The sequence below is a fragment of the Semicossyphus pulcher genome, unplaced genomic scaffold, assembly GCF_022749685.1.
Source record: "Semicossyphus pulcher isolate SPU_LCO1_2020_fin unplaced genomic scaffold, fSemPul1.0.p SCAF_19, whole genome shotgun sequence".
NCBI lineage: Eukaryota > Metazoa > Chordata > Actinopteri > Labriformes > Labridae > Semicossyphus > Semicossyphus pulcher.
Genome location: NW_027211692.1, coordinates 8,508,423 through 8,524,415, shown reverse-complemented (window position 1 = coordinate 8,524,415; position 15,993 = coordinate 8,508,423). Strand labels below are relative to the sequence as shown.

General features: G+C 42.5%; 1 protein-coding gene across 1 annotated transcript in view; it reads left to right on the top strand.

The window, feature by feature from the left end:
- Positions 1-14,197, top strand: part of nectin3a (nectin cell adhesion molecule 3a) — a 30,886-nt gene extending 16,689 nt beyond the window's left edge. Inside the window, 4 exon segments of the mRNA XM_069669111.1 lie at positions 2,639-2,938; positions 5,052-5,169; positions 6,980-7,131; positions 9,265-14,197. Of these exon segments, the coding sequence (XP_069525212.1) occupies positions 2,639-2,938; positions 5,052-5,169; positions 6,980-7,131; positions 9,265-9,920 (1,226 nt within the window). The 3' untranslated portion in view covers positions 9,921-14,197.
- Positions 14,198-15,993: the final 1,796 nt, after the last annotated feature.

Sequence of the window (15,993 nt, the reverse complement as noted above, 5' to 3'; positions counted from 1 at the left end):
GGTTTCATTGACATATTGTTCTCGTATCCAGAATATTGGTGTTTCAGTTGCTACTATTTCTCCAGTGTTCCTAGTGTTGATTTATGTTTATACTTCGAGGTTTATGAAAGAGCATTTGACTTCATTTCATTCCTTTCGAATGAACTAAAGTGCAGAGATGAAAGAATCATATCCATGAATAATAGACCCAAGTCACGACACACATCCTGATGATAAACAGGTGCAGTGGACATTGACTTAATTTCCAATGTGATACTCTTGATACAAACCTTGTTTTGTATTTAATCAGTATCATGAGACACTTGGCTCACAGTATTTGTTTTGGCCTGAAGCGTTTCCCCCATTCCTTTTAATCTTCGTGTTTGCTACTTATCATGGGCAAGGCTTTTAAGGAACAGATCAACAGGAACCGCACTAACAGTACATGAAATACAGTTCCCGACATTAAGCAAAAGGAAGGAACCACAGCAGGAAAATATGACACATGAAGTGAATGAAATAGAATGACCCTTTGTTTCACAGCGCTGATAGGGGGACAGGAAATGGACTGAACAGCTATTGACTTTCTCAGAAAGTAAACAGAGGCAAATATTACTGATTAGAAAAAGTATCTGCGGATAATTCTTTAACCTTGTGAGCCCCAAGTACATGAGCTTTATCCCCCGAACCATGAACTGCACTTTGTTTTGTGTTTGCTCGATCATTTGCTGGACAATGCAGATCTTTTTTTGCTGAGTCATACGTTTGAGAAATCTCCCCCCACAGAGAGAAGGTTAAAACTGCTTACTCACTGAAGACAAAATATGAACAGTGTCATATTTTTTGTGGTGACAGTTGTTTCGTTTCTTCTTCCAGTATTTTTAAATAATGCTGGATTTCCCACAGTTTGTTTAGTAAACTATAGTTAACTTGCATGTTTTCATATGTTGTAACCGTAGCTTCCTTTCAGATCATGGATTTTATCTCCTTCTTATTTGTAGCTTCATTTGCACTGTGAATTATGGTTATTTAACTTCACAATTTTAACTTAATTTAATGTTTTACCAAGCTCCAACTTTTTGCACCACATCATCCAAAAATCTAAGACAAATATTCTGGTTGTGAATTTTAGAACTGTTATACATCATCCTGCTGGCGTGTCAACGTTAAATATTAAAAGTGACAATTAATAGGTTTTTAAAACTAAATCTTCCTGTAAAAATGTCAAGACATGATGCATGAGCATTGAACATCCAGTTAAATCACTTGTTTTTAGGGGTTCCCACTCTGACGTCAGTGATCAGTGTGCATGTGTGCATCGGTGTGTATGTGGGCGGGAAAGGGCCAATGCAGCCAGTTTGCTGAAGGGAAATCGTTACCCTTTCCCCCTGAAGCATTTCCACTCATGCAAAGTGTTCCCCTCCCCTCCTGACAGCAACTCCAAATTAACACGTCCCTCTGATTTAGTTATTCTGAAGCTCCAGCCAGCTCGCCTCCTAACATAGAGCAGCTACTGTTTATAGTCGGAGCCTGTGAGGAGGGGCAGAGAGGAGTGAGTGAAGAATGTGAGGTGGAGAACGGCGTCCCCGCCCCGGCACTGGGTACAGGAGACGCTAGGTTTATTTTTGGAAAAATGGGGTGCCAGGAGTTATTTGAATATGTTGTTGGACCCCCTGCTCTAGTGCATAGAAGACGGGTGGCAGATGTCTTAAAGGTGATGGCCTTGTCTTGTGCGTTAGGTTTGTGTGTGCCTCCATGCGCTGCCTTTAAAACTGTCACCATTGCAGTTAGTGGAACAGCTGTTGGTGGTTGGACAGAGATGGTGGAGGAGGTGGTGCACTGAAAGACAAAGGAGAAGAAATGAACATGAAAGGGGAACTCTAGCGGTTGCACATGAGTAACATCGCCTCCTTCCCTTCCTAAACAGACTATCTTTTGTCTAGAGGCCGTTCTTATTGCACTGTTTTGTTGCTGAAGTAGAATTCTTTCTGCATGTTGTCAGGCTACAGCGTCATGAACTTTTATACTGCTTTGCACAACAGGTAGACAGCTGCGTCGATCTGGTCACGTTCCTCTTGCATGAATCTGTTTTGCTCTCAGTCGAGGAAATCCGTGTCACGTTAAAACCTCCAGTTATTCCCAGGGAGCCAGTATAACATTACCTCAGCTCTAAAGCACGGACAAGTGTACAGTAACTTGGCTCCTCATCTTTCGGGACAACACAGTCAAATACAAACACACCCCAGTGTTGACTCTCAGAGGCCTCTGATTCTGCACTAAAAAGGGTTTGTCTCCAGTTATATGCACACATCAGGCACTGATAGGGTTTTCTAAAGCATACAGCAGCAGTATCATGAAAGTGGCACTCTTAACGTTTGACACACAACAACAAAGACAGCTAAGTTTCCACTGAAATGCCTCTGTATGATTGAATAGCATGCTCCATCAATTATTAATGCATATTTGTGAAATGGAAGAAGTCAATCTTCTCTCTCTGGCAGTTAAGTATACTAAGGCCACTTCCTCCTGTCCATATTCTATATGATGGACATTATTTATTCATATACATACACAGAAAGATCAATATTCATTTTGTAATCTTTCCTCCATTCTGTCATTTCCTCTCCTCCCCCTCTCTCCAACGCTCTCTTTTACACAGTGGAGCCAAAGGTCTACGTGTCCGCCGGCCCCGCGGCTCTGCTGGATGGGGGGAACGAGTCACTGGTGGCAACCTGCATAGCAGAGCGAGGACGTCCTGCCGCTGAGGTTTTCTGGGAGACAGAGCTGTATGGAAGGAGTGAGAAACAAAGTCAGGACGAGGCCAACGGCACCAGCACCACACATGTTCGCTACATGTGGCAACCGCAGAGCTACGCGCAGGGGAAGACGCTCACTTGCGTGGTGCGCCATCCGGCCCTGCTTACAGAGTTTCGCATACCCTACGTACTAAATGTTCAGTGTAAGTGTTAAAATTATAAGAACTCCTTCATTTCTGTGCTGTTATTTCTGACATCTGACTGGATATGTCTGGTGATGTTACATATAATTCTTATTAAGAAGACCAAAACTAACAAGGATTTGATCAGCATACTTAAGCTAAGAACAGCTTGTGTAGCTTTTATGTAGTTTTTCCTCTGTGCAACATTCCTCCACTCTTTTCCAAAGTGATTCTCCTGCAACTCTTCTTTATTTTTTTGCTTTGAAACATTAGAAAAATACATTATAAGCGTACATTTACTGTTCGTCAGTACAGAGGAAGATGTTTCTCTCAAAAAGTAAAGTTTTTCTAACTAATTAAATAGAATACATATAAGGAGCACTAAACGGTGCTATGAGTCACTTGGGGGCAAAAAGTATAGTTGCAGTTTTTTCTTCTTAAAAGTCTAATCTTGAAGATTTCAGTTAAGTTCTCTTTGGCGATAAACAGTAGTGGGAGGACGCTTCCCAATTTAACTAGACGTCCACGGTTGTCACAATTGTATATCTTAATTTTCCTCACTGACGGTCGCTTTCCTTTTGGTCTTCATCCGAGCGTTGAATTTGTTTCTTTTTCTTTGGATTTTCACTTATTTTTGAAGTTGTATCTGTAGTCATCGATCTTTTCTTTGTTTGTTCAGCCATAGTAGATTACTGTTTACTCAAACATTTGCAGAGACCGGAAAAGCAGCCGCTTAGCTCCGCCTACCCTCTCTCAGCCACTGCTGGGTGATGGAAAATGCGTCACTAACTGGGCGCCACTTGTGATTTTTTCCATGAAGGTTACCACAGACCCAGGACCGTAATAATACTATGTACTGCAAATGCAAAGGCTTTCATCAGTGGGCCATCAGGCTCCATCACCATTGTGTTACCTCATTCGGTGATAGAAAGTGACTTAACAGACATTTATTTATATGAAAATCTTCAAGATAATACCTTTAAAGCCTGGATAAGATATATGCGCATCAAAAACATAGATTAACAGATATATATTAAGTTTTATTTAAATTGATTTTAATGCCCATCAAAAACAGAATAAAATGCTTTTGTTACTGACATTACCAAAAAGAATAATCATGCGCATTATACAGCATGTAGCAAACTAATTATGTTTTATTATAGCTGTAATTGTGCTGGTACAGTGTATTTTATCGATGTCAACCTATGTTGATAGCCTGATCTCTACCTTTCCTCCTTTGCCCATAAAGGGCCTATTTAACAGTCATCTTAATCATTGATGCATACTTCCTCTGCGAGCAGTACTAAGGGTTAGTCTGTGTTTGGACTGTGGGAGTGCAGGCTAATGAAGGCATTTTATGAAATATTGATTAGGCCTCAGCAGCAACACAAGTAGCAGGAGGCTGCTGGGGGGGCGGTGGATGGAGAAGCCGAAAGACCAAGGTTAATACAGGAAGAAAGAGGCTTTCCAGTTCAATAAATCATGTCAAATGCAGAGTCAAGGGATTTTAAGTGCAAAAGAAGCACAATCTCGACGCCGAGCTGCGTGAAAAGGGTCAGTGGACACGACGAGCCGAGGCGTTTTCCTGCGCGCTGTAATGAGTTCCTCATTTGTCCTCCAGAGAAATCAAAATGAAAAATTGGATATCTAAGTCAGTGTTTGCCATGTTTTATTACAGTGGCATGTGCTGGGCTTCATTTAGGCGCTCTCCTGCCTTCCTTTGTGTTTTACTCTTTGTCATGGTGAAGCAGTAGAGTTTATTATTAGCTGCAGTGCATCTACTGTCTGAGTCTGTCATTTTCTAACTTTCCACCAACCCAGGGTCATTTGTTTGTTCTCTTGGCTCTGGTTCACCGGCGGATGCTGTACCCTGCTACAGTACTGCACAGCCTTTGTTTTTGTCACCACTCGCTACTGCGCTTATAATGCACGCTTTGTTCTTTCTGGGAAAAGCTCATTTGTCATCAAGCTGCTGGGATCACGATGACTGATGATTGAGTCCTCATCTTTTACCCTTTGAAATAAAGGAAAACACATTTACGTCAGCATGACCGACTTAATAACAATATGTTACCATAAAAATATTGTGAGCTTTTTGTTAAAAAATAAACTTGTGTTGTATGTTTTTTTACAGTTGCCCCGATGGTGTCAGTTACAGGTATTGACAAAAATTGGTACGTGGGTCAAGAGAATGTGAAGTTCATCTGTGGTGCCAAAGCCAACCCACCTGCCCGTCGCTTCACGTGGATCAGGTCAGTATCCCCAAAAACTGTTCCTCTGTTGAAAAACAGATCACATCCCAAGCTCCATATACACCGCCACTTCAAGGCGGGATTATTACGCCTCTGTTACGTTCCATCTTCTATATAAACCGCACGGAGGTGGAATGGTGTGGTGAAACAAAGGCGACGCGGCGTCTGTAAACAGCGGAGCCGGCAGGGTGGAACAGCGCCGTGTGTGTGTATTCGAAGCACACGCTGTTTGCTTACACCTCGTGCACGTTTTACTTCTGCAATGCCGGAGCGCTGTGTAAAAACACACACTGGGGCGGCTTAACAAGCTTCGTTACGGCGCTGTGGCGGAACCGCAGTGTAAAAAGGGCCTTAGATTAAGATTGGACTTCGCTGTGTTGCTCTCATAACACACTGCCACACACTGCCTCAGGCTCTATAGTCATTTAAATATATGGGACACCATGTTACACACTCGCCTGGAAGGTATTGTTAGTGTTTTCTTGCTTGTACACACCCCCCTTTTATAATATTGGAAAAGAGTGGGAGGTTAGGATTCCCAAAACAGTTCCACCATTTGACAAGCACTTCTGGTGAAGCATGATGGCCACTAACTGTGTTCTTAGATTCCATTGTGTTTGTTGTTGTTTTTATGGTCATATATAAAAGCTTGTGGGGATGGGTATCTTGGAAAAGTCAGCGCCACACATTTGCGGTCCCCGGGATGATGCTACATCCTAATTCAGCGGCTGCATCCGCTAAAGGCTCTCATCTACTGCTTAGTTTTGCTTGTCTTTTCCTCCTTTCAAGACAGAATATTTCAAAACAGGCGGACACATTCTGTCAACGTTTCTTACAAATGTTCACCGTCTCAAGTTAATGGGATACTACTGTTAAATCCAATTTGGTGAAGTGCTGTCAACTGTTCAAAGGTGCTTCCAGGCTTTGTTCACTCATAAACTATAAAAGAACGTCTGTCTTCAGGTTGTCAGGAGCTAATGTTAAATTACACAACACAATCTGGGCTGTTAAAAAGCCGGAGAATGTAAATACTGGAAGTCAATGTGAGCTCTTTTGTAGCCTGAAGAAATTAATAAATCATCATGTGTTTAAGTGAAATCTCACTCACACAGTTAACTAACTTTAACACAAATATTTAGCACGTGTTGCTTGAATAAGTCAGTTTTTTTTATTTGTATACCTGTTTTGTTAATAAACAGTTTATTCAAAGTCGTGTAAAAGAAACATGTATGTTAAAGCAGATACTACGTGACAGATCAGCTGCTGTTCGGTCCGGCTGCGTAGATCTAAACCGGGATAAAAACAAACTTATATCGAGCAGCGAGGTGAAGAAGCGTCTGTCTATAAATTACCTCCAGCATAACTTGTGAGCCCGGACACTGGAGCTGTCGAATGCACTGCTGCACCCATCGGGAAGATTCCCTGCTATAAATATAAAACTCCAAATGGCTCATTCATCAGAACAACACTGGCCTATTGGCAGCTCTTTGTCATCATGTTGCTTTGAAAACTAGAAATATGGCCTCACTGAGCTGACAGAACCAATAAAGTCTAGACAGCCAAGCCTCTTTATTTTCCTACTCTTTTCTTTCCCTTGCGTCGAAACCTCCTGTTCATGCAGAAAGATTTTCCCCCTCCACTGAAGGGAAGGCAGGGAGCTCTATTTTCTGCTGTCATTTGATCATTTAATAGTTGCAACAGGCCTACGGGTCAACGCAACCAGCAAATCAGCGGTGTCATTGAAAGTCAGAGGTTTTTTCAGACGTACTTCTTTTACTGTGAGATTTATAAAGTGTTTCTTTTTGCACAGGTTGGATGGATCGATGCCTGAGGGTGTTGAGATCTTAAACAATAGCTTTGCTTTCACGCGCCCATTGGAGCGCAATGACTCTGGAGTGTACCGCTGTGAAGTGCTCAACAACATCGGCCTCCGCGGTAAAGACGTAAACCTCTGGGTAGAAGGTACGTCTCGACTTTTTCAAGATGTTTCTTAAACCATCTGTTTACTTAGAAAATACCTTTTAACCCCCGAGGTTAAAAGAGCAATCTGTGCCTCTTGACATTCATCGAGCCTTTCTGATGTAAGATTAGCCTCTCAGTACGATCGGCCCTCAGTTCAGCACTTCTAGCAGAGCTAAGCCTCCAAATAAATGTCCCTGCCCAGATCTACTTTCACACATTCCTGGCAACAGAGGAGCACGGAGAGCAGATAAAGAGTATCAGTCCCAAACGTTTCCACTGTTGTGGTTTTGGCAACATTAGATTTCTCAGATAAGGAAGAGAGTGTTTACCCCTGCTGGTTCTGCAAAGTGTGCACCCATGTAGCCTTTTTCTTTGTTTTGTTTAAGGTCAGGTTTCACAGCGGCACACAGTGAATTGTGTTCACAGATTTGCAGAACACAGAAATATGTATTTGCAATCCATTAAATATGTCATTCAACCGTAAATTGTGCTGTTTGAAATGTGATCAGATTATTTAGTTTAACTCAACATCTCATGGAGACTGGGAGGCAGAGTGGACATTTCCCTGGATAATCAAAAGGAGTTTCCCTGTAGTTTGATTTCTTAAGAGCTGTTGATTCAATGGCACAAAAGTTACAGGGTAGTAAACAGCTCCCGTCTGCTTCCTCTGTCTGTCCACAGTTTGCTACTTGAGTTCATTATCGTAAAGTCAGGGCGTGGATCCTGAGAACTCTGCATCTCTTTTTTATTTTCATTCCTCCTCTGCTCCTTTTAATCCTTTTCCAAACAAAGCAACTGCTGCTTTTGGACTCGCACTCCGCTTACACACAAACACACGCACACGATTTGTTTAGTTTCTCACTGTCTCGAGGAAAGAGCTGGAAAAGCCCCAAAAAAAGGCTGTCAGGCTCCATCTGTGTGCAGGCCTGGTTTGGAGTCCTGCTCCGAACGAAAGCACAGCTGACATCCTGTCCAGGACAGACTTACACTGGGCAATTATCTTGCTTCTCTTGTCAGATATTACGACTCGGGCACGCGGCCTCTCTCACTTCCCTCCCCCGTGGAGATAGCCAGGTTGTGCTCCGCTATACTCCCTCTCCCCTTCAAGGCTGCTTTGTGTAGCTGTTTCACATTCCCAGTTGTCTGTCAGCTTTGTGGGTTTTGGCTGCTCGTCTATCAGATGATCAGCTTTATGTTTGCAGATGCTCAGAACCTGTATGAGGTCAAAAAGTTGCGCTGCAGGGTGGGATAGATGACGTTCGCCAGTGTATCAGCTCACTGACCTTGATCCGTCTCCATTATGCTCCATCATGCTTTACTTTACCGCTGATCCGTCAGGCTCACACACAGAGTATAATTGCAGGTAATTGGATTCTTACTCAGTAACACAAATTGTGGAAATCATTATAGCTCTACAGGGACTCTGGTTTGATAACCATTGCCTAAAACCCTCCTGGAGATGCAGACCTCTATTAGTGCGAGTCATATTGCTTGTAGTCAGGCCTTTGATGTGCCTGCGCAGAGATCGACTAGTGGTATCAGGCTGCGCTTAGCCCCAGAGGCTGGAGGTCAAAATGTAGACACTTATCCTAACCTTGAGGTCCACACAGCCTGCATTTTTTTTTTTTTTTATCTCCGACTCTGGCTGCTATCACAAACGGCGGCCACGGGAGGACAAATCAGATGCAGGAACCTCTCATCGATCACACAGCGTTTCATCTTCTCACATGACTTCCCCACAGCAGGGTTCAGAAAGACAGGGGGGAGAGCCAATCACACTCACTCAGATGCTCATGAGTGCATGTCCTCTGTCCTCCTATCCCTCTCTGTCTCTCTCTCATGTACGCACACAATGACATTTAGCACTTAACCTCCTTCTCCCCCTCTCATTTCACCCTTTTTGCTGGACAGCGCAGCTTTCAGCAGATTCTTTGGTCTCAGGAGAGGCTTGTCTCCGCTACGACGCTGCACAGTTTAGTTATAAATTAATCGAAAAACCATTCACTGCTGCTTTGCCAATCGTTACAGAACATAAAGTGCGGGCCCTCTCCTCTTTATTTTTATTACTCTAGTCTCACTCCATCTGCCGTCCTTCCTCTCTGTTTAAATCTTTTCATCACGTTTGCTCCACAGATCCTCCCCCCACCACGGCCGCCCCCAGCACCACTGCAGCCCTCCTCCACGACACCTCTGGAGCCAGCACAGCAGCGGACAAGCAGAGAGCCCTGTTCACCTCACCAACGCTGGCATCCTTACCTGACAGCAGCCTGGGTACCATAGTGGGCGGGGCCGTAGGCGGAGTTTTATTCCTGATTCTCCTGCTGATCCTGGGAGGGGCCTGCTACATGCGACAGCGCAGGACCTTCAGAGGAGACTACTACACCAAACAGTACCTGGGACCGTCGGACATGCAGAAGGAGTCTCAGCTGGACGTGCTGCAGCCGCACGAGCTGCAGGAGGTCTACGGGGACAAGACGTGCAAAGGCAGCCAGGAGCTGAAACCAAAACTGGGTGGTGACATCATTTACCCCGACTACACCCCTGAGCGCAAGGACAGGGATGACTGGGCCGACAGGGGGGATAACCACAGGGGCCTCAAGGAGGGAAACTACTACCCTGATCACTACAACAACCAAAACATGCACCCCTGCGGGCCTCCTGTGCACAGCCCCATAGTGAACAACGGCTCCCCCTACCTCCCGGAGGACTGCTATGACAATGGTACAGACAGCGACTATGTGTCCCACATGGACGGCTCTGTGATCTCGCGCAGGGAGTGGTATGTTTGAGGAGAAAAAACGGACAAATGACTGACTGGGAATAATTTAACAAGTGACAGATATAAATATCATTAAAGGTCATTTCAGTTAAAGGATGAATACAATTTGTCAGCTCAGTTTCACAATGAGCTCTTTGAACAATACTGCTCTGCCTTGATTGTAACCACTTAACCTTAAGGACGTGTATGTGGATTGTATTTCACTCCTGTAGCATTTCAAGGAGCTACAAACTAGCCGGAACGCCCCCCGTGGTACTATCTGTGTGGGCTTAAGAGGCTTTGGCATACGGTGACGTTTCAACTGATGTGAATGAGGTTTTGTATTCTGCTTGTTTGTGTTTGCACCTGTCTTTAACACAGGTCACAGGTCAGGTGTTCAGACCCTTGTTAGTGAAGTATTTATACCCCTGACTGACTGAGCTCTGCTCCCATAAAACCTCAAAACTTCTGTGGCATTTTGAAAACAGTCTCTGGATTGCTTACCGCGTTTTCACCACACAGGTGAAATGTTTATCATGGCTGCAATCAGTATTGAAGCAAATTATATTGCATGATTTTTTTAAAAACAAAATGTATCATCAAGTTAAAGGGAAAGGTCGACAGTTAAATGATTTAAAAGGGAGAATCACACAGGCATTGTACTGAGGGAAGAGCAAACAAGTTTCGAAAAACAAACCCCTGATTAAATTCTTCAGTCGCAAACTTTTAGTGTTTCCTATAAATTATTAATTCAATGGCAGCCTGTCACCTGACAGAGAAGATGACGACAGTTAAAGAGATCACTCCCTCAGCTTCAGTTCAGCTTATTTAATTTACAGATATCTCCATTCCTACGTTTGTTTTCCTTCATTTTAAACTCCAAGTTAATGTGGCAACACTTGAGGTTACTGTAGTAACAGCACGTGTGGTTTATATCTGCAGAAAAACACTCCTTGAACAGCTACTCTGTCATAAATAAAGAGGAGCAGCTGGTGTATCTGTTTACAGTGCAGCCAAACAAACTCACCTTTTTTTAATAAAGGAGCCAGTCAATAATGCTTACAACCAAAATCACATTTCATGCTGCACACGGCATGAGCACTTTTTCACAAAACAATAAAAGCTGGCCACATCGCTGAGAGGATGGAGCTGTGCGCCCTGCAGCTCTTCATCGAACAGCTCGCTGTAGCAGCTCCTTTGTCTTCCAATAATTGCTTGTAGAAATTAAATGATCTGCTGACAAAAAAAAGGCAGAAAGATTTTGTTTTGTAGACACACTTTTAAAGCATCAGCTCAGCCATTGCAGTAACAAATACTTAAAGTGGTAATCTCAAAGATCTCAGTTTTGTTCTCTTTGGCGGAACCTGTGGCGATAAACGGTAATATCCAGACAGTGTTGCATGTGTGACGTCCACGTCTTTGGATTTTCACTTATTGTTGAAGTTGTATCTGTAGTCATCGATCTTTTCTTTGTTTGTTCAGCCATAGTAGATTACTGTTTACTCGCAACACTTGCAGAGACCGGAAAAGCAGCCGCTTAGCTCCGCCTACCCTCTCTGACAGACCAACCACTGCTGGCTGATTTAAAAAACGCGTCACTAACTGGGCGTCGTGAAAGTCGCACCTGACACCCAGTCTGTAATACTGCAAAGGCAAAGGCTTTATCAGTGGGCCATAGGCTCAATCACCATTGTTTTACCTCATTCAGCGATAGATAGAGACTTAACAGACATTTATTTAATCTTGGAGATTATTACTTTAATGCTTCTTGTTGATGCTTCACACTAAAATCCACCCTATTTTTGGGTCAAAGGCTTTAAATGTTGAAAAGTGGCATCTCAGACTTCGGCAACGGCAACAGTAACAGCGAGAATGACAGCTATAAGATAAAAATTGTGCTGATTACGTTAACATGAATGCATTGTTCCCTCGAATTTCCTCGTGTTTAAGGCAGCAATGATATGACTCATTCCTCCACTACCAATAAGAAGCTATAGAGAGGTTATTACTGATTCGATTACAGAACAAATGCCAACCATAAATAGAATAAAAGTTTCTTCCACGAAATTTTAAGGACTTCAACTTTAATCAAATGCAGTATTATCAGTATTGAAATGTGTCAATCCACTCACTTTCTCGCAGTGAACAAGCACAGCCCTGTTATTACAGTTGTAAGTAATCATCAAAGGAAGCCAACCAGGCCTGGGCTTTCTCCGCTCTGCCATGATAACAGGCTGCATCGCTGTCTTTTCCACTTTCCCTCCCCTGTATCCTCTGATTTCTGTCTGCGCGACTAACACCAATTGGTCATTATAGTTTTTTATTTTGAACGTGGGATCAAAGAAACGTGTTATAAATACCATATGTGACGATCACAGCTGTCATCGTCTGCAGTTATGTGGCTCCATAAACCACCAACAGTTTCACTGCTGCCGCTCGACACTCCACAGTCTCCATCCGTGATGGTAAATAAAGCAAAATCCACGCTGAAAAGAAAGTCAGAAAAAGGAGCAATAATAAACTGATCCTTCAGCTTCAGTCTGGATGTGTTTGAAGTATGATTGCGCCGATACCTCACAGCAGAGTTGGAAACACTTTGAGCGGCTGACTCACTTCTGATCACAGAGCAGGCTGTAATGTTGGGGTTTGGCTCCTCGGCTGTGTCTCTAAGGATATACAGCGATCATGGAAAGTAGAAACTTAATCCACGAGTGAAAAGAACCATGTACGTTAAAGCTGTCTGTGTAACGGCTCCCCGAGGGATATGTATATTATTCCTCTTTTCCTACAAACAACAAACCCGGCGACATTAATTCGAAACAAAGAGCTGACATCATCAGTGACCTCATCTCTCACTGCTTGATTTGACCTTACACTTTTCCACTTAGTGCTCAATTTTTTTGTTTCCTCAGGAATGATACATGGATCAAAGTGGCCTCTGCAAAGCCTCACATGAAAGGGAAAACAGACCCTTTTTGGAAAGATCCCTGCTCAGTCAATCAGGCTGTTTGTTGCGAGCAGAAGGACCCATATATGTGTTACAGTCAGAGGGGGTTGGGTATATTTTTGAGGTCTGCCTCTTACTTATTGGGGTTTTATAGATTGCGGTTGCACATGTATTTTCTCCTCCTTTTTTTTAACCCTTCTCCACCCTGTCTTTCCCATGCCAGGGCTTTGGTTCGAAGGTTTTAGATGTCTGAGAATAAACTACTTTAATCCCGCTCTCACTCTCATCGTCGCACGCGCACCCGGCCACCGCACATCTGCCACTGCAGCCCGCATTCAAAGAGCAGCCCTCACCTCAACCCTTCAGCTTTTAATTATCTTCTCATTTTTTGCTCCTCTCATCGCAATTGGCAAACTAAAATTCCAACTCGGTGATATACAGCTCATCCTAACTGCATGCACACATTTTTTTTTAATCAGCTGATTCATAGCTGTCAAGTTGTTTCTAATTTGGTAAAGACGCTCCATGCTTACTGCTGTCTCGCCTCCAAAAAACGCTCTATTTTTCTTCTCTAAAAGCTGTTTGACAAAACGAGCTGAAGTGATGAATGTTTTTGTACATTTCAGCTTTGGTCACTCACCAACTGTTATGCATGTAAATTAAGTTATTGGCCACCTACTATGTTCATTATTTCTCATCACCAGTGTTTATATACATGTACATAATGCTAATGGGTTAGCCTAGGATTAGCTCTTTGATTTATATGTTGGTGTACAGTTTGTTCTGGTCTCCCCTACTGAATAGTTGGTGCCTTAGATGGGCTGAGCAATGCACAGAAACTTTGAGAAACGACAATTACTGAAAGCGTTAATATAAAGGAGGAGGACTGAGCGGTCCGTTTATACGTCTTCCATCTTGATATTTAAGATTTGCTGTTATCAGAACACCTGAATGGACAAAAGGTTGATTGTCATGCCTTATATACTTGCAGAGGACACATGTAACAAGTTAGTTACTGAGACAATGGTGATAAGTTTCACTGGGAATTGAGGCAAGCCAGATTCATAGAAAATATTATTGTCCTGTAAATATGCTGGCTGTTTTTTTTATTATTATTGAAAAAAAAATCTTATTTTTTTGTATGAGGTCTGTAATTTTCACAGAGTATTAGTTTATCTTACGAGCAGCTTTGGTCTCATGAAAACATACGGAGCGACGCTGTTCTCACTGCATTTTATATTTGTTCTCGAGAGTTTCTGACCAATTATTTTGTATGTTGTTCTTTGAATGATTGATGTCTCGCAGGAATCAGAGATGGAAGAGCGGTAGATTGTGTTTTGTTCCTTTGTTTGCAATAAATAACTGTCATTATTGCACTCGCACGTGTCCTGGGATTCTGCTTTCAGAGAGTTGCCTGACTTTCCTTTATTAACTTCTTACACTCGCATCAGCTTTTCAGATGAATTCTGTATTAATATAATATTTAGATTGCACATATTCACTCATAGAAACGGGGGAGGAGAAAATTACAAAAGGAAATAGCTAAATAGATTTCTCTGCGCCTTAATGACTTTATTGCTGTTGCACAATTAAAACGGGTCAGATCAACATCGGCTAGCGTACAAACCACAATAAATACCAGCACACGTTTGTGATAAATACATGATATTATGACATATTTTCTTGCCACATCTTAGATTTGTATCGTACCTGTTGCCATGAGGAAAAGCAAACTATACTCCATCTAAAATACTTCTTAATAACGAGCTGACCCAGTATCAATCTTGTTGCAGGTTGCAATGTTCAGGCTGCTCTCTTCTTTCGTCAGTCTGCCATTGTTCTATCAGCATAATCAGTTTTTTTTTTCAACTTTTCATGATGCATTGTGGGATACTTTGAGTCCACTCTATAGAATATAATAAATCTCGCTTTTACATTCAGACTGACAGAAACAAGACTGGTAGGGAGGGATTTTAGACACTCAAAACCTTTCAGGCCGTTACTGAAAGGACCTTGATGTGACATTGTTTCTGTTACAGTGTGCACTACAACACAAATACAATAGTTTGTCTAATCATCATAAAGTTGTCTTAACCCATCTTCCACTTTTTCCACGTGGTGTTAGTTTCAGTGACTGCTGCATTTTTAGCCTGAAGAAGATAAACATTATGCTTAAACATTAATGGGCTGCACGGTGGTGCAGTGGTTAGCACACTGCCTTTCTGTGTGTAATGTGTATGTTATCCCTGTGCATGTGTGTGTTCTCCTACTTCCTCCCACAGTCCAAAGACATGCTCGTTAGGTTCGTTGGTGACTCTCAATTGCCCGTAGGTGTGAGCGTAAAAAGTTGTCCGTTGACTTGTGATCAGTTAAGTGTGTACCCCGCCTCTTGCCCACAGCTGGGATCGGCTCCAGCCTATCTCTGAACAAGATAAGCGGAATAGATGATGGATGATCTTTAATAGTTAAAACAAAGTATCAGAGTTGATTGTGAGGCTTTCCCTTCAGCTTATTGATGTCTGCAAGCGCAACAACAACCTCATCAGAACAGACTTTATTCTACCGATGTGAGAATATTTAGGTCTGCTCGTCCGTCAGCGGTGTGCTGCTTGTTTTTCTGCTCTATACGTTTTTAATGTGTATTTCTCCGGTGATCAATAAAGTTTGATCTCTTTTATAGCATTGTTTTAATTAAATTTCATGCCTTCCACCGCAGGGTTTAGCTTACACTTCATTACAAAGGAATCAACTTCACATTTGGAATTATTTCATTTATAAAGTACACATGACATCACAGCTGACGTCCAGTTTATGTCTTTTATTTCCAAAAATAAAAAGCCAGTTATTTTCCTCTTTTATATTTTATTCTCTTTGGAGAATTTGAATTCTTTTCATTGTTGTGATTTGAATATCTTTGGATTCTTGCACAGACCAAACAAGCAGACTAATTACATCATGACCTTAAAGATATGATGGGCATTTTTTGGACGTTTATAGACTAAATGAACCAATAAATCAGAAAAAGAAACAGACAGACTGAAGATCTTTCCCCCCTGCATGCAGTAAAGGTGTTTCCGTCTTCTAGGCCATCAGTCTCTGTCACCTTCAGCTCGTCCACTCTCCACACCTGTGATACTCACTAACTGACCCATTGCAC